Source organism: Mytilus galloprovincialis, chromosome 10 (genome assembly GCF_965363235.1).
Source record: "Mytilus galloprovincialis chromosome 10, xbMytGall1.hap1.1, whole genome shotgun sequence".
NCBI lineage: Eukaryota > Metazoa > Mollusca > Bivalvia > Mytilida > Mytilidae > Mytilus > Mytilus galloprovincialis.
Window position 1 is genome coordinate 13,309,088 of NC_134847.1, and position 24,877 is coordinate 13,333,964.

The 24,877-nt window shown below is 32.4% G+C and overlaps 1 protein-coding gene across 1 annotated transcript; it reads right to left on the minus strand.

Annotated features, from left to right (window-relative positions):
• Window positions 1-4,858: 4,858 nt before the first annotated feature.
• On the minus strand, window positions 4,859-6,757 carry LOC143049877 (uncharacterized). Its single transcript, XM_076223640.1, has one exon. It carries the CDS (start codon window positions 6,662-6,664, stop codon window positions 5,105-5,107), a length of 1,560 nt encoding a protein of 519 aa, XP_076079755.1. The 5' UTR covers window positions 6,665-6,757; the 3' UTR covers window positions 4,859-5,104.
• Between the last annotated feature and the right edge of the window lie 18,120 nt (window positions 6,758-24,877).

The following is a 24,877-nucleotide window of genomic DNA, read 5'->3' on the forward strand; positions in this document are numbered from 1 at the left end:
TTTGTGCATTTTTTTACGTCATCGTTTCAGTAATATGAATTATAGAAATAAAAATGGGATATTCGTCAAAAGTGTGGCTTCCCATTCCCACCACTCCAACATTTTTTTTTTTCGAGAAATTTTATTAGTACCTTCATGCATATCAATAGGTACGTTAAACAACAATTTTAATTCGACAAATATAAACATAATATTTAACATAGACACAAATTATTTACAATGTATAGTTACAATTCAAAATCGCTTGTGTGTCCAAGTTGCGAATGAATTGGACAGCGACCACGGATAGCTTTCATAAAATTCTTTAATAATTAACAAAAACACTCAGATATATAAAACTACAAGTTGCGAAGGCGTTCATAATGTAGGAAAGGCACATTATAGTACTAACACATTTTCTAAAAAGGTTACTGATGTGTAAACTGCATTGGTCGTTTAACTCACAAACTGAATTAGATTCTTGTCAGTTAACAATCGAGTTAACTTTGCACATCCAAAAAAAAAAGTTTTAACCCTCATTATTCTCACTCATCTTTTGTTACTCTTTCTTTCAGTTTCAACTTTTTTATGACCCGAGGGAATTGCGTATGAATATATCACAGTGAATGGCAATTATAGATTGTTTTAAGTGACGATTTGAAAGTAAATTCAGCAACATGGTCCATCGAGGTGTCAAACAAGGAAAATTACTAACGGTCGGAACAACCACACAAATTACGGTATTTTGCTATTTGTTCGGCTAAAGATAATTATAATTGTGAAGATAAAACATCGTGATTTAAGGAAATAAATAAACGATGAGTAGTCGTGAGAAATATTGTCTAAAATCAAAATATTTTCCCAATTACTAAAGAAAGACAAGTAGCCGAATAATATGCATGCAAACGATGCATTGGACAAAAAATGTATATTTCCAAGGTAATTTGGATATTCACTGCTATATTCAAAACACAAAAATAATTACTGACTCAAGACAAATAGTTATCTGTTAATTGATAGTCAAACAAACAAATATATGTTTGTGGTGTCAGGATGGACAGATTGTGTGTGTTATGATAGTTATCGCGGATTTTCATTACAATACAAATGCCAACACGTGTACCCCGTAATGAATTTACAATGTGTAAAGAATAAACAGTATGATTATATATAATGTGTATTTTTTTCGTAGTTTGTGCCAGGTTTAGTGTCTTTGAAGGATGGTAACGTTATTTACCGCCATGCGTCAAGACCTGTCATTTTTGCTCCTGCTAATATATATTATAGACTATCGCACCTTAAATCATGAATCGTTGTGACTTGTGTTGTTTCGAAATTCTAGTATCGTTAAAAGAAAGAAAATGCACCCTTAAGACAAAATAGGAGAAACAAATAATGTGGTAATTTCTTTTTCAACAAGGTTATTAATGTAACGTACGGAAGCCGGGTAGTGTCAGGGTGGAGTTTTATTTTTAAGTCGTTATAACGACTTAGCTAACTTGTTATAACGACTTAGTAATAACTATATTTATCTTGTTTGGCAACTTAACTAACTTGTTTTAACGACTAACCTAACTCGTTAAAAACGACTTAGTTAACTTAGCAAATCTATCTCGTTATAACAACTTAGCTAACTTGTTTTAACAACTTAGCTTACTTCTCTTAACGACTGTAATAGCTCGTTTAAACAACTAACCTAACTCGTTTAACCAACTTAACTCGTTAAAACGACTTAGCTAACTGGTTATAATAACTTAGCGAATCTATCTCGTTATAACGACTTAGCTAACTCGTTTAAACAACTTAGTTATCTCGTCATAACAACTTAGCTAACTTGTTTTAACGACTTACCTAACTTGTTATAACAACTTATCGAATTTATCTTGATACCAATATTTTGTTTTCAGTTCTAAATATGTGATTCTTTGAGTCAGTCATATTAAATCTATAATTTCCTATGACGAACACATTCAATCCTTCGCTGACATTATGGTGTTAGAAGACAGTGTCAGACGGTATCCTTCAGAGGTTAAACCTTAGAGAAAATAATTTCATAAAATCAATCGACAATGGAGACACGAGATAAACTCTGACCCTTCCATGATCTCTTTTATATTATGGCTTTCGCTGCGTTTGACATGTTTGGTATTTGTTTTTACATCTTTTGGCGTTTATATCTGTTATGATTGATAGGGATATAAAGTTTGATCAATTTTATGACACTATATCAGTTTTTTGTTCTTTCTGTAGCAATGTTCTATAATAAACTCATTTACGACAAATAAAAATTCTCACCAGGATTATTCGATTTGGGATTGAAGATGATGTTGATGGGAGTTCTCTGCAGGAATAATTTGAAAAATATTATTTTTCCCTCTAAGTCATGTCCTACATATGCGGCGATTATGGTTTTTAGTATGGTTATGTGTGCATGGACGTGAATTATGATTATTAATATGCATGGTCATTTATAAATTGTTTGACAAAACTTTGAATTGTTCGAAACTTGAAGGATTTTCTACTTTGGGAATATATTACCTTAGTTGTATTTGTAAAACCTTATATAATAATCAATTTTGGGACCTCAATGTACTTCAACTTCGTACTTCATTTATTTGGCGTCCAGAAATTATTTTTTTTAATTTTTTTTTAAGATTTAATTCCAAAACATATTCAAAAATTTAAAAAGTATAGCCAAAGCTTGTCAAGGAATTTGGGCTTTGCAAAATGAATTTAATGAATAAAAAATTATTTGCCAAATTTTGTAACAGCAATATAAATTTGGGATTATAAGCTTTCAACAGTTATATGTGTGTAGCGCTGAATAACATTTTGATTATATAGAAATATGTAAAACTCGTGAAAAAGTTTAAAGTTAATAGAACACTTTTCCGGCTCTGTAAGTGAAACAAATCTATAAGGGAAGTTTACCCTTCCCAAAATTCTATTTTAATTACTTTCAAGTCTTTTATAGTCTACGAATGCTTAGGGACCGGTCAAAATTTAATTACACATAGGACCGGTGCAAAGTGCAGTAGGACAGACACTTTTTCCGGAATCGCTTTTGTCGGGACATCACTTTTTTCACAGATAATATCCATAGGACACAAGTTTTTTTTCAAACGATTACTTTGAAATAATTTTTATTAACATTATAACAAAACTTGAAATGACACCAACTTTTAAATATGTTAAATCATTAATGCCTTTATTAAGTATACTTTTATTTACAATACATTGGAAAAGTAGGATAGGACACCAACTTTTTTATTACTAAGTTGGCATAGGACATAATTTTTTTTTCAGTCAGAAAGCCATAGGGTTGTAACTTTTATTAAATGATTTTATTTTTTGCACCGGTCCTATGTGACGATAAATTTTGACCGGTCCCTTAGGTTCTTTGAATATATTCATGTTAGTGGCGATAAGGAAGAACATTTGCTTTCATTTAATATTTTATCCAGTGATAATAATGTGTATGTAGCAACTTTAATAAAAAAAATACATATTTTATAAAAATCTACAAATTACTAATTAATTTTTATTTTTCTCTTTCTTTAATGATTTACCCGATATTTTTCTTAAATAATGAATGATACAAATTCATTTAGAATAATAAAAGTGGTACCAATGATACTGCACCAGATGCACAATTCGACAATTAAATAAATGTCTCTTCCGTGATGCTCGAGACCAATATATTTGAAATTCCAAAACGTACACTTATAGAAGAATTGAAGGTGTAGAGTTGTTAAAACCAACTAGAGGCTCTCAAGAGCCTTTGTCGCTCACCTGTCTGACTACACTTGGTTTTCTGAAAAAAGATAAAAATCACAACAGGTGCTTAATTAATGATTGAGGTCAAAAGTTTAATATTGCATTCCATTCTGTGGTTCTCTAAAAAAAAGACATGTGTATGTATTTCCCTATGTTAAACTAAGTCCCCCGCTGGCGACAATCTTGGAAAATGGATCGGCTACAAAGTAACAACACTTGGTCAGCACCTCATAAGGTACATTCATGCTATGTTTGGTATCATTCCATTTAGTTGTTCTCTAATAGAAGACATTTGTATGTATTTCCCATATGGTCCTATGTTAAACTAAGTCGCCCGATGGCGGCCATCTTGGATGAAGGATCGGCTACAAAGTAACAATACTTGGTCAGCATCTCATAAGGAGCATTCATGCGATGTTTGGTTTCATTCCATTCAGTGGTTATCTGAAGGAAGACATTTGTATTTATTTTCCATGGGGTTCTATGTTAAACTAAGTCCCCCGCTGGCTGCCATTTTGGAAGATGGATCGGCTACAAAGTAACAACACTTGGTCAGCACCTCATAAGGTACATTCATGCTATGTTTGGTTTCATTCCATGTAGTTGTTCTCTAAATGACGACATTTGTATGTATGTCCCATAGGGTCCTATGTTAAACTAAGTCCCCCGCTGGCGGCCATCTTGGAAGATGGATCGGCTACAAAGTAACGACACTTGGTCAGGACCTCATAAGGTACATTCATGCTATGTTTGGTATCATTCAATTTAGTTGTTCTCTAAAAGAAGACATTTGTATGTATTTCCCATAGGGTCCTATGTTAAACTAGGTCCCACCTGGCGACCATCTTTGATGATGGATCGGCTACAAAGTAACAACACTTGGTCTGCACCTCATAAGGAACATTCATGCTATGTTTGGTTTCATTCCATCAAGTGATTTTCGAAAAGCTTGAATCGATCGCAACTGAGATTTATGTTTGTTTTGTTTTTGCTATAATGTCAAATCGTAAACACAACTACGTTTGTTTTGTTTTAAATGAAAATAAAGAAACTGCACATGTAACTACTGTTGATAAAGTGCAAAAATTAAAAATACTTGATAAAATTTCTATTTCTTTATCTACAATATTGTTCTTCTAGTATTGTTCTATCAATACGATCATTTTAAGATGTTCCAATTCTAATTTTACAATTTTTCCCCAAGATCATCCCGTTTGTTAAAATACAAAATGTAAACAATTATCAATAAAAGACATTGAAAAAGAACAAAAATAACATTCAAGTTGGCAAGCTCTCAGAAATGTTCGAAGTTAATTCTAGTAATTGTTTATACTTTTTCACTGATTGTCTAACACCCAGAAATTTTCACTCCGTATACAGGTATCTTTCCGGAACTTCCGTTCGTTTGGGAACATCCAATATACAATTGGTCGTCGTTCCTTGTAAAGCAAAGTGAATATGACATTGTTATTCCTAAGTCACCGACGTTATAATGCGTTATCAGTTGGCCACAGTTATTCAGTATGTGAAAGATATCACTGCTCAATACTTTCACAATAATATTGTCAGACGGTGTTGTAACAATGTTTACTGGTTGGAACGGTTTGTCCTCAATATTGACCTCATGATGACCGGTGTAGATCTGTAGGATATCTCCATCCCTATTTAGCACCACAACTGTACCTCTCCCATCCTTAGCTAGCTTATCAACTACACAGATATTCCCGTTATCGGTACTTGTTATACTCCTAACATATGTAAATATACGGATGTTGTTTTTGTCATGTTCATAACTTATATCATGTTCGCCTTTCTGGTTCATCACAATGATAGCTCGTCTGCCTGTTACCGGCCATGCTGGTCCTCCACTTTTGACACCCACTACGACCTTACCATCTATAGTCACATGTACGGAAGTAGGATATAACGGAGACAAATTATAAATAGAATCAGTAAGTTCTCCTGTTTTTCCACTGATTTGTTTCAGTACTGATTTATTAATCGGGATCACAAGAAGGTCACCAGTCGGAGTACCAAACATTCCACAGAGATCAATGTCAAATGTTGATTCTACTGTCAGTTTATATTCTACTGGTTTAACTTTCTGTAACACTTTGTCATCACTTATCCATAGAGAATTACCAGGACATGACGATAGGTGAAACACTCTAGAAATATCAGTTTGGAATTGTTTAACAATACGTACGTCGATGGCATAAGACACAACTTGCAACGATCCCACGTTATAGGGGGACATTTGCCCTGGGAGAAATGATATAGTACCGGGTCTGATTTTAGATTTACTTACAGCTATAGCCAATTTTGCGGATTCATTGAATACTTTTTCGGCGACATTGGACTGGAGTATATCTTCCGCTTTTAAACTGAGTTCCTGTAAGTTATCTACGACTTTGTCGATATGGTTAATTTCATCCTTCTGAAATTCCCTCCATTTTCTAATTAAATCCTCTTTTAATTCTTTAACAAACTTTTCTACGGCATTCTTCAAATAAATTTCCCGATCCTCAATTTTCTTTTTAAGCTCTTTATATTTTTCGGTGTCTTCTTTGCGAATGTGACTCATTTCTCTCTTTCCTTTCGTCAATTCATCGATTATTTCCATTGCTTTTTTGTGTTCATTTCTTATTTTTTCCATGTTGAGTTCATAGCCCTCGATAATTTCTACAAAGCCATGGCCATTATGGAATTTTGTAATGCATGATGTACAAACTAACATTTGGCACGTTGTGCAAAACAAAACACAAGACTGATCGCGATGACTTTCACATTTCAAATCGCTAAAATCAGGTGTTTCAAGTTTAAGTCCGACTTCTTTTATATCGATAACTTTGTGGTCTTTGTTATTTTTTAATTTGGCATGAATTTTGTCCTTGCATTTAGCGCACATAAGAACGTCGCAATTAATGCATTTCCATTTAATTTTAGTTTCTTTTTCACAAAAATTACATGTAGCAGGAGCTTGTCCTCGTTTAAAAGACGCCATTCTCACAGACTGGTATAAATTCAATTAGTCTGACAATTTTACTTCCTATTAGTAACTGTAAGTAAGTGTCGGGTAGATGTCAGGATATGTTTTGTTTACAACCCAAGGTCGTTGTCATAGGACGATCATATAATTATAATACATCATATATTTATATATAGATATTCAATAATGGTATGCAGGTGGAAGATAGGTCCGCTGCTTTATGCCCTGAGGTAATCGGTGCCCTCAGGTAATCGTGATAATAGCTGCCCATATGCGTAGTAATAACATGATCTAAAAATAGAATAAACTAGAAATACATTATTCTACTTTCTATTTAGACTGATAATAGACAACAGTGGTTTAATAAAGGTTACCTCAGGTAATCTGTTGTTAATGGTATAGGATAAGAATGTTGTCAGTTATGGAGAACGATCATGTACAAAGTAAATAAATAATATATCTGAAAACAGTGAACACATGGTGAACAACAACACTAGAACAATGGTTAAAAAATATTTGAAACACAAAATACATAATTCAATAAATATTTTGGATAAAAATTGAGCAGCTGGGTGTAAAATGGCGTCACTAGCTGTGCTAGATTTTAATAATCTTCACTATTATCTGAAATCAAATACCGAACACCGTTTGTATACACAATTAAATGAGGGTCTAGATGGGCCATTATCCTTTAATTGTGAATGCAATGTTGTTTTTTTTTTTTAATTCTTTACCATCCTACACTTAAAAACATGACAAATCTCCATTCTTTATATCTAAGGTCCATGCATATTTCCGTTGATTCGCTTCGCCTTGACAAAGTCATAAGACAAAATAACAGACGAAGTTGTTTCCGTTTTTGTTCAATAAAAACGAAATTGTTTTTGACATTAAAAAAAAAACAACAAACATTCTAATATATTATTATTTTTTCGCCAATCATAACCTCTTCTGTAAACATTATTCAGCCCCTCATATATGGCACAATAAGATGTATTAAAAAATATATCTGTCGGTGAAATTACTAAATATGTACCCGTGTATACCTTGTCATTTAAAAAACCTAGTTTATTTACCTAATGATATTTTTATCTGATATCAACATGCTTCTTGTCTGTGCACGAAAACCAGTCAACATGAATTAACTAATTGACATACAAATACGTAATTTATTCCGCCGAAAATGACTTACAGTGGTATTTTCTGAAATGATATTCAATATGTTCGATATACATATTACTTCACGCTATTATAATTAACAGTGTCTAATGACTTTAACAGAAAAGAGAATACCACCCCCCCCCCCCCCCCAAAAAAAATAAAAATAAATAAATAAATAAATACATAAATAAATATGTATCACCATTATTGCTGGTGATTCGATGGATATCTGTTGTAGATTTGTCACCGGTTCAGACGTACTTATATAAAATATAATTATTTCTGTGAGTATATCTTGCATAAATTTGTAGGAACCTTTAAAAGACAATAGATATTTCAGCTGATCTGTAATAATTTCATCTGCATGCCTTAGATATATCATGTACTGTATAACGATGCTAGATAAAAACTGACGAGGAAAGGTAACACACTGTCACGGCCACCGACAGCTTAATTTGATCACAAGGTGTAACAAAATGGATCTGAATGATCGTACAATAAAAACTTTAACACAGATTCCCACCAATATATATTTATATAATTATTACAAAAAAAAAACAGACTTTAAGATATATATATCAACATTTTTGATATTATGTACGGAGAAAAAAACAATAAAAGCCCAACATCGTAAATGTTGACACTATTTCACGGCTATGAACATTCAACAAAATCTCAGTGTTAGTGAGGAATTAACGATTTTACTAACCTGTCTTGTTCAAAGCGACAAAATTAACCGTCCCGCCAATCTCTTTATGTGTTATTGGACATGTTGGTTTTGAAATGCACAACGGGTTGCCAGCCAATCAAAAGTACAAATTGTCATGACGCATGCATGTAATGTCATGATATATTAAAGGAGATGTTTAAAATAAATAGGACCGGGGACAAAGTATATCGTGTTGAATAAAATTGAGAAATTGTATGTTCATAATGGTTAAAAGCAAGTTCAAATTACTTAATTTGCTGATTTAAAAACCTGTCGTTTTTACACGTTATATACGTTGCTGTGCTTGTTGCATTAGTGAAAGATATTTTTTTTTAGAATTGAATATCTATCAATTTGATGCTCAGTGTTCCTGAGTTTATTATTTTGTTTTTAACACTAAAGAACGTTTGGAAAAATCATTATATTTGTATGGCGTATTTTGTCTTATTCTTTTTGTCGTATGATTTCTGTTTCATCGACGGGCACTCTACATTTATATTCTATTCGTATTGAAATGTACGTTACAAGCATGTCCAACGTAGTCTACAATTACAGTACATAGTTAATGTCTTGTTAAAACAAAACATCGACGGAGGAAGAAAACAAATAAATTTACCATTATCACGAATCAACAGGTAATTGTACAATTACTTACCATTCTTGTGTTTAAATTTAGACATGATTACGATGAATATAAAGTTTATGTTTGTTTGTTTCAGATCCTCCTGTGAACGAGTCTATTTTGACACAAAACACAAATAAATAACCGTAAAGGATTGGGAAAAGTGAAAAACTGTTATCTACTGAAAGTGGGAGTGTGTCTCTCGGGAGCAATGACTATGTCTTCACTAAATTATTGACTCGAGAAATTGATCATGTGGTCTAAGTTTAAATTTGATTGCCATTGTCAAATTAAATTGTATGTAGTTTGATTATTTAAGGTAGCACAATACAAAGATTTTTCATCCCCAATCAGACAACTTTAAACTGATGTAATTCCAGTCATCCTTCTTTATATTTTATAAATGAGGTACCAAAAGAAAGAAGAAAGATTAATCTTTCAAATTGTGATAATTTCATTATTTTATTATATTGTGATGTCCACACTTGAATGAATTTAGCTTCTTTGTTATTCATAGCATCCCAAAATATTTTATAGATTCTTGCACAACACAGTTTGACCTCCAAAACTGTGTCTCAGATTTTTCCTATTGTATTTCATTCTCTCATAAATCTTCAATGAAGTTTGCAACATCAATTCATAAGAGACCACTAAATTCAATTGGGTATCAAATTTGTTCTATTGATGTTTTTGGAAATCTGAGACACAGTTTTGGAGGTCAAGCTGTGTTGTACAAGAATCTATAAAATATTTTGGGATGCTATGAAGAACAAAGAAGCTAAATTCATTCAAGTGTGGACATCACAATATAGCAAATAATTACATAATAATTAATTATGTAATAATCATGTCATAATGAAATTATCACAATTTGAAAGATTAATCTTTCTTCTTTCTTTTGATACCTCATTTATAAAATATAAAGAAGGATGAAATGAATTACATCAGTTTAAAGTTGTCTAATTGGGAGTGACAAAATCTTTGTATTGTGCTACCTTAAAAGAAGTATTTTAAAGAATGATATTGATTTTTGTTTGACCATTGGCAAATATTTCATACATGTTGTAGACGATTAAGATATTGGATATCACGAGGAATCAGTATAAGTACTAGGTACACAATGATGTCGTTATATTATTGTCAAAAAAAGTTAAATCACAAAAATACTAAACTCTGAAGAAAATTCAAAACGGAGAGTCCTAATCAACTGGCAAAATCAATGCAGAAGGATAGTGTTCCATAATATAGGAGGGGATGCGGTTGTCTGTGCAGACTCGCGGACTCGGAATAATGTGTTCGGTTACGATAGCATGTCTTCCTGCACAAGTTCTTACCTCGTTTTCGAGCATGTTATTAAAATAAATATGATTTAATCTGTCTCATTGTGTTGGTTGTTTGAGCATTAATCTTTGTTTTCGTCTCACCATTATCACCATCATCTTCGTCGTCATCGTGTTTTCGTCATCGTCATGATTATCATCATCAATCACCCTTTGTCGCTCTTCCGTATGGTTTGAATCAAAGCGTCCCTTTAGCACACCATGATTTTTATAGAATAATTGTCCATTAAAAAAGATGTTTTGATGACTATGTTGGCTTCTTAAGTTTTCTTAACCCTAAAATTTATCAAAACGAGACCTACAAAAAAAAGTTTAAAAAAAAGAAGGCTCAAATAATCCAAAAGGATAGGCAACCTCAGCTCTACTAGTGGCACCCGTAATAGAATTTATACTGCACTCGTTCTATTTGAGCAGTCAAAATGCGTTGACTGTATATTTCTATGCCATATACAGTCAATGACCCGATATCACTTTTCCTCATGAATATTTAAATAGAAATTGCCGAAATAATATTGAATTGTTCATACGACCTCTTCAATATGTTCTTGTTTCAAATGCATACAACGATGCGTGGAACGACTCAACATTGTTTCTTTTGCAATTGTTGGAAAAACATATTTAATTTGTTAATATTTTTTGTTTGCAACCTATAAATCATTATATTTTATGCTTATAGTTGATATTGAAGTCCATACTCAAACGATTTCGTTCACCATCGAGTTTAACCGGTAAATGTAAATTTCATTTAAGAATTGAATGCTTCTTTTTGTAAATTTATTGGGGTGTAAAAGCGTTGACCGAAGTACATTTTGTATGAAGCGCGGAAGCGCTTCATTCTAAAAATGTACGCACGGTCAACGCTTTTACAACCCTATAAAGTTACAAAAAGAAGCATTCAATACTTATACATTGTAATTACATTTTTTAGCTATGATTATGAAAACACGAATTTTATATATTTTATTATTTAATTCACCTGTGCACTTTATTGTTGGAGCACGTGTTATCATGAATGAAAAGTTGTATTGAGCAATGCAACTGCTTACGGAATAACACGTGATGTGCAGTTAGCCAATCAGAATAAAATATTATACTGAAACATACATCTAGTGTAATTATTGTGTTGTATATTTCTCCGCGAGCATGATGTGAGGCCTTTTTAAAGAGTATTTCCCCCAATATTTAAGCAGTATAAAGACAATAATAGTGCATTGACTGGACATATCAACGATATAAGGATTCGGCCCGAAACGGGGAAATAGCTCGGCACAGCCTCGCATTTCCCCGTTTCTAAGCTTCATCCTTATATCGTTGATATGTCAAGTCAATGTACTATTATTGTCTATATATATGTACCGATTTTATAGTTAAGGTTTGATTTTCTGGAGATGTCTGTGTATTTTTTGTATATCGTCACATTATTTTTTTTTGTATAAATGTTGCCTCGCCCTTGTCGTTACTTTTAATTCACGTTAATATTTATCGATCAATTATCAGCTTTGGATTATCCTGTTAATTGTAGAATACAGATGGCAAAAGCTATATTTTTGTTGCCCTAAACTTTAAACGGTACAAACATCGGTTGCTTTATATTTGAAGTTCAAATTAAGTAAACTAATACCATCTTTTCGTATCAACTCGTGTCACAAACAACCCAAGACCCCGTGACTCGCGAGACCATATTTTACTATAAGCCGATAAACGTCTTTCATACTTCTTCATCTTTAAACATGTTTTGATAGCATTTAAATCAATCCAATATAGGCTAAAACACTGCAGTGCCTTGTTACATACAAACAGTGAAATTATTGACAACGTATTCATATTGCAGTAATAGACAAATATTAAAATTGGTTGATTTACGAGTTATGGGATGACAGTTGTCTTTACTGATTTTTCGCTTTAAAGATTTTGTTTGTACCAAGACATCTACTGTTTTATAAGTTTTATTCGGAAGTTTAATATCTCTGATCACAAGACACAGTTCCGAAATTGTTTTAAGATCTTTTAAATGTTTCTAAATCCAGACTACTTTAAGATAATTTCTTTTATCACGTGATGCAGTTCCGACTGACTTCGAATGGTTTTTAAATCCTCGTTACTTTAAAGTTAATTTCCTTTTTTCATTTGTGATCAGCTGCACATGAGTCGAAAGTTTAATTCTGGTGTTTAAGTTTTTAATTCGACCTAGCTTGAAACAGAAATGTTTGTAAACAAGAAACTGAGAATCGGAAAGATATCACATAAGTAGCTTCTTACAAAATCGCTTGTCAAAGCATGATAAAAACACAAAACCTTAGAACAAATTCCAAATGAATCATGATAGATATCAACGCAAAAAGGTCAATAAATAATATGTATATTCGGGCATCTTTCTAGAATATGATAAAAAAAAAAAAGTAGATTCCCGTTTATTTAAGGTGGACATTTCGTAGTATCGCCGACAGGACAGCTCTTTTCCTATCTCGGACGTATTTACCATGTTTACCACGGTCATTTCAGCAATTCCGCTCTTTGTGCATACTATCACAAATTGCAGCGTTCTTCTAAATAAGGTCGTGATCACTATGTGATGTAATTAACAACGATGATCTACCGATGATCTATGGAATACATTCACAGAAAGACTACGTCAATCAGTCAAGAAAAACATCCCCCCCTAGATTTCAGGAATCCATCTCTTAGCCCCGAGTACACAATTATTTCGTAGTGCATTTCTTTTAGACAATAAATTTAAATTAAAAAAATCGCACCTGCTCTTTCTCAAAAAGATTTTTACAGTGTAGTTTACTACCAGTGAGACAAATAATATCAAAATTATAGAAATTTCTACCAGCTCTAACTCAAAATATTGACAATTCTGTGTTAAGGGGGTGTGAAATTCAGTTTGACAGCTTCAAACGTGATAAAATTTGAACTGGACCAAATCACTACTTAACATACAGATTCAGCACCCAAATTTTTTTAACATGTAATAACATCCCCCTACTTAATATTTCATGCGTTCAATATCAAGAAATAAATTGGGAAAGTGTATCAAATAAAACATGCAAGTTATACAGTGTTTACAATAGGGACTATATTCGTCAGAAGAAAACAACCCAAGAACTTGTTTACATACATCAAAAGTGTGAAAAATGACAATGCAGGCATTGCTGCATTTAGAAAAGATGGTAAACTTACTGGTAATACATCTGACAAAACCAAAGCATACGGCGGATTGCAAACGAGTGTTTTGCAAATTAAAAGTGTCCAGTGTTTATGGAATACATTCACATAAAGGCTACTTCAATCAGTCAAGAAAAACATCCCCCAGAAGTTGATCACAAACAGGAAAAAAACTACCCTGGGTTGATAACAACTTTTAAATCATGATAGACAAAGTTAAAAGACTACATAAAAAGAGCAAAAACAGTCCAGATCAAATGAAAAGATTCAAAAACTTAAAAACCACATTACAAAACGAAATGCGTAATGCCTACTGGAATTATATAGAAAAAAATGATATTTGACCTACCAGTAGAAGAACCAGACGACAACATCATAAAAAAAACAACCTAAGAACTTGTTTACATACATCAAAAGTATGAAAAATGACAATGCAGGCATTGCTGCACTTAGAAAAGATGGTAAACTTACTGTTAATACATCTGACAAAACCAACATCCTAAATAGTCAGTTTCAAAAAGCCTTTTCCGAAGAAACAACAAGTGAACCTATTCCGGATAAAGGGAAATCAAACTATATAAAAATTAACAACATCTGAATCACCATTTTCAAGAAGGACGTTATAAAATAATTGGACAAGATCAATCCTAATATAAAAGCAACTGGTCCAGATCAAATTTGCGGAACATTACTTAAAGAACTTAGTAGTGATATTTCATCAGCAATCACCTACATCTATCAAAATTCATTCGACACAGGAAAAATCACCAAAGATTGGAAACATACAAATATATGTCCTGTATTTAAAAAAGGTGATAAACACAACATAATAAACTATAAACTCATATCTTTCACATGCATATAAGATCATGGAACACATTATAGCCAGTAGTATGATGGACCACATAGAAAATAACAAAATCTTGTAAGACCTTCAACACGGATTTCGAGCATCCAGATCATGTGAAACCCAACTGGTATCAGTCATCTAAGAACTAGCAAAAACATAACATAAGTGTGATGGACTTTGTCAAAGCATTTGACAAAGTTCCTCACAAAAGACTTCTTTACAAACTGAAATATTATGGCACTGATCACAACACTTTAAAATGTATAGAAGATTTCCTCACATCCCGCACACAAATCCCCAAAGAACAATTGTTGGTCCTATCCTGTTCCTTGTGTATATAAATGACTTTTATTAATTGATGAATTAATCAAACACAGCACCCTAAGATTATTTGCAGATAACAGTATAATTTATAAAACAATACGAAATAAAGAAGACACACAAAAACTGCAAGAAGACCTTACATCAGCAGCAAAATGTATCATGTCATTCCACCCAGACAAGTGTTCAGTCCTTCAGATAACAACCAAGACAAACCCATTAAAATTTGACTATACTCTCAACCAACATATACTGCAAAAAGAAACATCCACAAAATATCTGGGCATAACTATATAAACTGACTTTAAATGGAACACACATGTTAGCAACATCACATCTGCAGCCACACAAAAGCTGAACTTCATTAAAAGAAATCTATCGGTAAATTCATTTTTTTTTTTAGAAAAGGTATACATAGCACTAGCTATATATATAGTCAGACCAAAGCTAGTATACAGCAGCTGCGTCTGGGACCCATATACCAAATCACAAACACACCAACTTGAGATGGTCCAGCGCAGATCAGCAATGAACACATGCAACAGATACCATAACACCAGCTCAGTCACTGAAATGTTGCAAACACTAAATTGGGCAACTCTTGAGAAAAGACGAATAGGAACACGCATCATCTTCTCCGATACAAGAACACGACAACATTCACATATTTATTTTTTTAAACCAATACAAACCACTAAAGACTGATGCAAGTACTCATTCTACCCAAGAACAATCTTACAATGGAACCTTCTTCCAGAAGCGGCAGTTCAATGTACTACTCTTGAAAGTTTCCGAAAACAGATTCCAATATCTATCTGTTCTTAATAAATATTTAAACATTTAAATAAATTCTAAATTTAAACCAAAATATATAGTACAGAAACAGAAGAAAAAGAAATTATCTTGAAAGTTAAATCTTTAGTTTTGTATATTATTCACTGTAAATAAAACTTAGATTCCACGCACGCGCGGCATAGTAAAATCAGTGCCCCGAACGTTATCATCAGTATGTTGAATGAGTGCTGAATTATAAAGAAGAAGAAGATGTTCCCAGAATACAATAAAGTTTCAAATTCGCCGTTTTAGAATCTAATGCATTCTGGGTAATAATTCAAACGTGTACACCAAAAAGTCCTAAACAATGGCATAAACAATGGAAATTTATTCATTTTGGGGTACGATCAATGAAATTATCCATGATTCCTTAGATTCTGAAACGGCGAATTGTCAATCGTCTTCTACTGTAGCTGTGTCTTAAATTATTTCGCACGTGCTCACGTCCGTGGGAGTACAAAAGAAAAATGGAATAAGCGAAATTATTGTTGATAGAACTATAAATTAAAACACAAAATTGATTCAATGATTAGAGCTTTATTTCAACAGGGATTTTCTATTCTTAGTATAGAAAATCCCTGATTTCAAAGAGAACAATTTTAAACTAATATTTACGTACAGATCATTGGCGATAAATAGTTTAGCCCCAAAAATTGAAATAAACAATTATACATAACAATAAGACCTGTGTAATTGGCAGGTTTTCTTTCAGAAACTATAAAAACAAGGATTCCGGTTTATACAGACATTTATTCAAATAGAAAACTCTCTAAAATCAGTTTTTCTCACATTAATACTCATTTATCAGAATTAATATCTTAAAGAAATCACTGTGTATACTCTAAGTTTTTCTTTACTATACATTTAATACCCCCTCCCCTGTTTCAATTTTTTAAAGAATTTGAAAACAAGACTTTAATTATTGCCAGCTTACCCTATTTGCATATTTTCTGATAAAAAATGCCTAGAACCTGATAAAAACTGTTTTGATAACATATTGAAAGCATATCAGAATATCATAAATGTAATGTTTAGCAGTCAATCATTACAACATTCAAGATTATATAAAGTATCCAATCCAGCCTCTATCTCCAGTCCACATCTTACTGTATGCCTATTTGTCAATTAAAGAACACATTTTCTGCCTCAAATGGTCAATTTAGAATTCTTGTCACAACAGTATCATCTTTAACCATATATCTGACACAATTTAGCTACTATATATACTAGAAGTGTTCAAACAAAGCCATATTTGCAATAGTTGTATGTATGCAGATACCAGTCTGAGATATAAATTCACTTAAAATGTTGTAGAGATGACTGCTAACATTTGATTTTTGCATAACTTTCAAGCATTGTTATTGTTTTCTATATCAAGAACTTTAAAATCATAAAATCATAGCATTTACAAGTTAAATTATTTGTTTTATGACCCAGGGGGTAGGCAATTTTCTATGTTTCTTGCCCCTGGGGCCTCAAATTTCCTAAATAATTCTGCTGTTTCTAGCAATTTGGAATATTTAGTACATATTCAGGATAGAACACACTATTGTAAGTTTTCTTGAGATATTTTTGTTTTTCTAGCTTGTATTTATTATGCCGTGGTGACAAAAAAGCAGATTTAGGTGTTGCGGCTTACTTTTGGGTTATCGAAAGGACACAAATACCCCATAAATAATATTCAGGAAGGATCTATGAGTTTCAATGACTGCGAAGAGTAAATATAAGCACTTCTTAACAATTTAACTTACAAATATGCAAATATTATGAATTAATTTTGTATCCAGGACTTTAAGTAAACTATGCATACTGTAAACTGTGAATTTATGCTGAGTCATCATATTTAAGGCCCAGGATTCTATCAATCTTCATAAGATATTTATAAAACTTCTTATTTGAGTTAATTTCTTTAAAATCTGTGAAATAAAGCAAATTTGATTAAATTCTGAATGTTCCCCTTTTTCACCCTATATAGAATGTAAAGGACTATTGGTAATTTCATTGTTCGTACCCACAAATGAAAAAACATCATGTCATTGGTTGAAGTGGCACGTTTTTTGATAAGTAAAACGTTTTGCTGTACGCTTTTAAAGATATTAACCAGAATGCATATAGTGAATGTGAGGATTGAGTGCTCAGTACATGTTATGTGGTATATTAACTCTTTTAAAGTCAAACCATTCTGTGAATTCGTCTGTGTGTTTGTTGTTGCGGTTTATATAGTAGGGTTGCTATATTATTAAAATAACCTCAAACCTCATGCTATTCAAAATATCTGAATTTTGGCTTTTTCAGACATCTTAAAAGAATAAAACAACCAAAGAAAAAAAATTATAAGGTGAATTAAAGTACATTAAATTTTTTGTGTGTATTATTGATATTTGGCAGAGATATTAAAAGAGAAGCGATTTTGTTTTGTTAGTTTGAAATTGAACAAAAAACATGCCAAAAAAGGTAAATTATGAATGAACTTTAATGTCGAGACATACATTGAGCAAGGTACCTTAAATATTTCCAGATGTGGAATAATAGGTGTTTGAACCAGGAAATTCAATCAAGCATCTTCCATTGAATACGGATTCCTTTCACGACCAAGTAGAATCTATAATGTCTATTCGTCTCATAGAAACACATACTAAAATAATCAGCAAATGTTTAGAAATAGGAATAATAAAACATAATGATTTGAACTATTTTAAAGATATTAGCGAACTTTATACTGGCCAGCAGCATCAAAAAGTTTTGATAAGCTTCTAATGACCAGGATATATCAAAGAAAGTCCGATAATTATAAAAAAGAATTGTCTTTGAAGGACCTATTGCATTCTCAGTATAGATATTTTTAAAGCCTCCATGCAGTTAAATAAACTTTCAATATATCTTTGCAACAAAATGTTTACTAAAATAGTAGAAAAAGATCATTTCCAACGCTATTTCTATTACCGCGCTGAAGTACGTCCATTATTCATAGTTCATTATTCATTATTCAATAATGAATAATGAAATAGTTCACTATTCACTATTCAATATTGAAAAATGAATAATGAATAATGAAATGGTTTATGTTTCATTATTCAAATTGAAGCGGTGAATAGTGAAAAAAATATAAAAAAAATTGACTGTGACACTATAGCTATATTTTGATTCGAAATGACCATAAGACGGTTTACGGAGGACCTAAATGCCACAATATGCATAAAAATGAGGAAATATAAAAAAAGAAGATGTGGTATGATTGCCAATGAGACAAATATCTAGAAAGACCACAATGACACAGACATCAAGAACTATAGCTCACCGTACAGCCTTCAACAATGAGCAAAGCCCATACCGCATAGTCAGCTATTAAAGATTCCGCAAGGATTATTAGAAGACCTAAATGCCAAAATACACCCCAAAAAAAAAAAGAAATAGCCAATTTTGAATAATGAAATGGATATTTTGAATAATGGAATGGACTGCAGCGACCCTTTAACCCCTATTATGGATAAACCTTATACCTCATTCGAAAGATGATTACAAGAGAAACAACATGTATATAGTCAATATGTTCCGCAACGAATATAAGAAGACCTAAATGTCGAAATACGCGTGAAAATTAAGAAATAGCCAATTTTGAATAATGAAATGGATATTTTGAATAATGGAATGGACTGCAGCGACCCTTTAGCCCCTATTATAGATAAACCTTATACTTCATTCGAAAGCTGATTACAAGAAGAACAAAATGTATATAGTCAATATGTTCCGCAACGAATATTAGAAGACCTAAATGCCAAAATACGCGTGAAAATTAAGAAATAGCCAATTTTGAATAATGAAATGGATATTTTGAATAATGGAATGGAGTGCGTCAACCCTTTAGTCCCTAATTATAGATAAACCTCATACCTCATTCGAAAGCTGATTACAAGAGGAACAACATGCTTATAATCAATATGTTTCGCAACGAATATTAGAAGACCTAAATGCCAAAATACGCGTGAAAATTAAGAAATAGCCAATTTTGAATAATGAAATGGATATTTTGAATAATGGAATGGACTGCGGCGACCCTTTAGCCCCTAATAATAGATAAATCTTATACCTCATTCGAAAGCTGATTACAAGAGGAACAAAATGGATATAGTCAATATGTTCTGCAACGAATATTAGAAGACCTAATTGCCAAAATACGGGTGAAAATTAAGAAAAAGTCAATTTTGAATAATGAAATGGATATTTTGAATCATGGAATGGACAGCGCCGACCCTTTAGCCCTAATTATAGATAAATCTTATACCTCATTCGAAAGTTCATTACAAGAGGAACAAAATGTATATAGTCGATATGTTCCGCAACGAATATTTGAAGACCTAATTGCCAAAATACGGGTGAAAATTAAGAAAAGTCAATTTTGAATAATGAAATGGATATTTTGAATCATGGAATGGACAGCTCCGACCCTTTAGCCCCTAATTATAGATAAATCTTATACCTCATTCGAAAGTTCATTACAAGAGGAACAAAATGTATATAGTCAATATGTTCCGCAACGAATATTAGAAGACCTAAATGCCAAAATACGCGTGAAAATTAAGAAATAGCCAATTTTGAATAATGAAATGGATATTTTGAATAATGGAATGGACTGCTGCGACCCTTTAGCCCCTAATTATAGATAAACCTTCTACCTCATTCGAAAGCTGATTACAAGACGAACAAAATGTATATAGTCAATATGTTCCGCAACGAATATTAGAAGACCTAAATGCCAAAATACGCGTGAAAATTAAGAAATAGCCAATTTTGAATAATGAAATGGATATTTTGAATAATGAAATGGACTGCGGCGACCCTTTAGCCCTATTATAGATAAACCTTATACCTCATTCGAAAGCTGATTACAAGACGAACAAAATGTATATAGTCAATGTGTTCCGCAACGAATATTAGAAGACCTAATTGCCAAAATACGGGTGAAAATTAAGAAAAAGTCAATTTTGAATAATAAAATGGATATTTTGAATCATGAAATGGACAGCGCCGACCCTTTAGCCCCTAATTATAGATAAATCTTATACCTCATTCGAAAGTTCATTACAAGAGGAACAAAATGTATATAGTCAATATGTTCGGCAAAGAATATTGAAGACCTAATTGCCAAAATACGGGTGAAAATTAAGAAAAAGTCAATTTTGAATAATGAAATGGATATTTTGAATAATGGAATGGACTGCAGCGACCCTTTAGCCCCTATTATAGATAAACCGTATACCTCATTCGAAAGATTATTACAAGAGGAACAAAATGTATATAGTCAATATGTTCCGCAACGAATATTAGAAGACCTAAATGCCAAAATACGCGTGAAAATTAAGAAATAGCCAATTTTGAATAATGAAATGGATATTTTGAATAATGGAATGGACTGCGGCGACCCTTTAGCCCCTAATAATAGATAAATCTTATACCTCATTCGAAAGCTGATTACAAGAGGAACAAAATGTATATAGTCAATATGTTCCGCAACGAATATTAGAGGACCTAATTGCCAAAATACGGGCGAAAATTAAGAAAAAGTCAATTTTGAATAATGAAATGGATATTTTGAATCATGGAATGGACTGCACCGACCCTTTAGCCCCTAATTATAGATAAATCTTATACCTCATTCGAAAGCTGATTACAAGAGGAACAAAATGTATATAGTCAATATGTTCGGCAAAGAATATTGAAGACCTAATTGCCAAAATACGCGTGAAAATTAAGAAATAGCCAATTTTGAATAATGAAATGGATATTTTGAATAATGGAATGGACTGCTGCGACCCTTTAGCCCCTATTATAGATAAACCTTATACCTCATTCAAAAGCTGATTACAAGAGGAACAAAATGTATATAGTCAATATGTTCTGCAACGAATATTAGAAGACCTAAATGCCGAAATACGCGTGAAAATTAAGAAATAGCCAATTTTGAATAATGAAATGGGTATTTTGAATAATGGAATGGACTGCAGCGACCCTTTAGCCCCTATTATAGATAAACCTTATACCTCATTCGAAAGCTGATTACAAGAGGAACAAAATGTATATAGTCAATATGTTCCGCAACGAATATTAGAAGACATAAATGCCAAAATACGCGTGAAAATTAAGAAATAGTCAATTTTGAATAATGAAATGGATATTTTGAATAATGGAATGGACTGCAGCGACCCTTTAGCCCCTATTATAGATAAACCTTATACTTCATTCGAAAGCTGATTACAAGAAGAACAAAATGTATATAGTCAATATGTTCCGCAACGAATATTAGAAGACCTAAATGCCAAAATACGCGTGAAAATTAAGAAATAGCCAATTTTGAATAATGAAATGGATATTTTGAATAATGGAATGGAGTGCGTCGACCCTTTAGTCCCTAATTATAGATAAACCTCATACCTCATCCGAAAGCTGATTACAAGAGGAACAACATGCTTATAATCAATATGTTTCGCAACGAATATTAGAAGACCTAAATGCCAAAATACGCGTGAAAATTAAGAAATAGCCAATTTTGAATAATGAAATGGATATTTTGAATAATGGAATGGACTGCGGCGACCCTTTAGCCCCTAATAATAGATAAATCTTATACCTCATTCGAAAGCTGATTACAAGAGGAACAAAATGTATATAGTCAATATGTTCCGCAACGAATATTAGAGGACCTAATTGCCAAAATACGGGCGAAAATTAAGAAAAAGTCAATTTTGAATAATGAAATGGATATTTTGAATCATGGAATGGACTGCACCGACCCTTTAGCCCCTAATTATAGATAAATCTTATACCTCATTCGAAAGCTGATTACAAGAGGAACAAAATGTATATAGTCAATATGTTCGGCAAAGAATATTGAAGACCTAATTGCCAAAATACGCGTGAAAATTAAGAAATAGCCAATTTTGAATAATGAAATGGATATTTTGAATAATGGAATGGACTGCGGCGACCCTTTAGCCCCTATTATAGATAAACCTTATACCTCATTCAAAAGCTGATTACAAGAGGAACAAAATGTATATAGTCAATATGTTCCGCAACGAATATTAGAAGACCTAAATGCCGAAATACGCGTGAAAATTAAGAAATAGCCAATTTTGAATAATGAAATGGGTATTTTGAATAATGGAATGGACTGCAGCGACCCTTTAGCCCCTATTATAGATAAACCTTATACCTCATTCGAAAGCTGATTACAAGAGGAACAAAATGTATATAGTCAATATGTTCTGCAACGAATATTAGAAGACCTAAATGCCAAAATACGCGTGAAAATTAAGAAATAGCCAATTTTGAATAATGAAATGGATATTTTGAATAATGGAATGGACTGCAGCGACCCTTTAGCCCCTATTATAGATAAACCTTATACTTCATTCGAAAGCTGATTACAAGAAGAACAAAATGTATATAGTCAATATGTTCCGCAACGAATATTAGAAGACCTAAATGCCAAAATACGCGTGAAAATTAAGAAATAGCCAATTTTGAATAATGAAATGGATATTTTGAATAATGGAATGGAGTGCGTCGACCCTTTAGTCCCTAATTATAGATAAACCTCATACCTCATTCGAAAGCTGATTACAAGAGGAACAACATGCTTATAATCAATATGTTTCGCAACGAATATTAGAAGACCTAAATGCCAAAATACGCGTGAAAATTAAGAAATAGCCAATTTTGAATAATGAAATGGATATTTTGAATAATGGAATGGACTGCGGCGACCCTTTAGCCCCTAATAATAGATAAATCTTATACCTCATTCGAAAGCTGATTACAAGAGGAACAAAATGGATATAGTCAATATGTTCTGCAACGAATATTAGAAGACCTAATTGCCAAAATACGGGTGAAAATTAAGAAAAAGTCAATTTTGAATAATGAAATGGATATTTTGAATCATGGAATGGACAGCGCCGACCCTTTAGCCCTAATTATAGATAAATCTTATACCTCATTCGAAAGTTCATTACAAGAGGAACAAAATGTATATAGTCGATATGTTCCGCAACGAATATTTGAAGACCTAATTGCCAAAATACGGGTGAAAATTAAGAAAAGTCAATTTTGAATAATGAAATGGATATTTTGAATCATGGAATGGACAGCGCCGACCCTTTAGCCCCTAATTATAGATAAATCTTATACCTCATTCGAAAGTTCATTACAAGAGGAACAAAATGTATATAGTCAATATGTTCCGCAACGAATATTAGAAGACTTAAATGCCAAAATACGCGTGAAAATTAAGAAATAGCCAATTTTGAATAATGAAATGGATATTTTGAATAATGGAATGGACTGCTGCGACCCTTTAGCCCCTAATTATAGATAAACCTTCTACCTCATTCGAAAGCTGATTACAAGACGAACAAAATGTATATAGTCAATATGTTCCGCAACGAATATTAGAAGACCTAAATGCCAAAATACGCGTGAAAATTAAGAAATAGCCAATTTTGAATAATGAAATGGATATTTTGAATAATGAAATGGACTGCGGCGACCCTTTAGCCCCTAATAATAGATAAATCTTATACCTCATTCGAAAACTGATTACAAGAGGAACAAAATGGTAAAGTCAATATGTTCCACAACGAATATTAGAGGACCTAATTGCCAAAATACGGGTGAAAATTAAGAAAAAGTCAATTTTGAATAATGAAATGGATATTTTGAATCATGGAATGGACTGCGCCGACCCTTTAGCCCCTAATTATAGATAAATCTTATACCTCATTCGAAAGCTGATTACAAGAGGAACAAAATGTATATAGTCAATATGTTCGGCAAAGAATATTGAAGACCTAATTGCCAAAATACGCGTGAAAATTAAGAAAAAGTCAATTTTGAATAATGAAATGGATATTTTGAATAATGGAATGGACTGCGGCGACCCTTCAGCCCCTAATTATAGATAAACCTTATACCTCATTCGAAAGCTGATTACAAGTGGAACAAAATGTATATAGTCAATATGTTCCGCAACGAATATTAGAGGACCTAATTACCAAAATACGCGTGAAAATTAAGAAAAAGTCAATTTTGAATAATGAAATTGATATTTTAAATAACGGAATGGACTGCG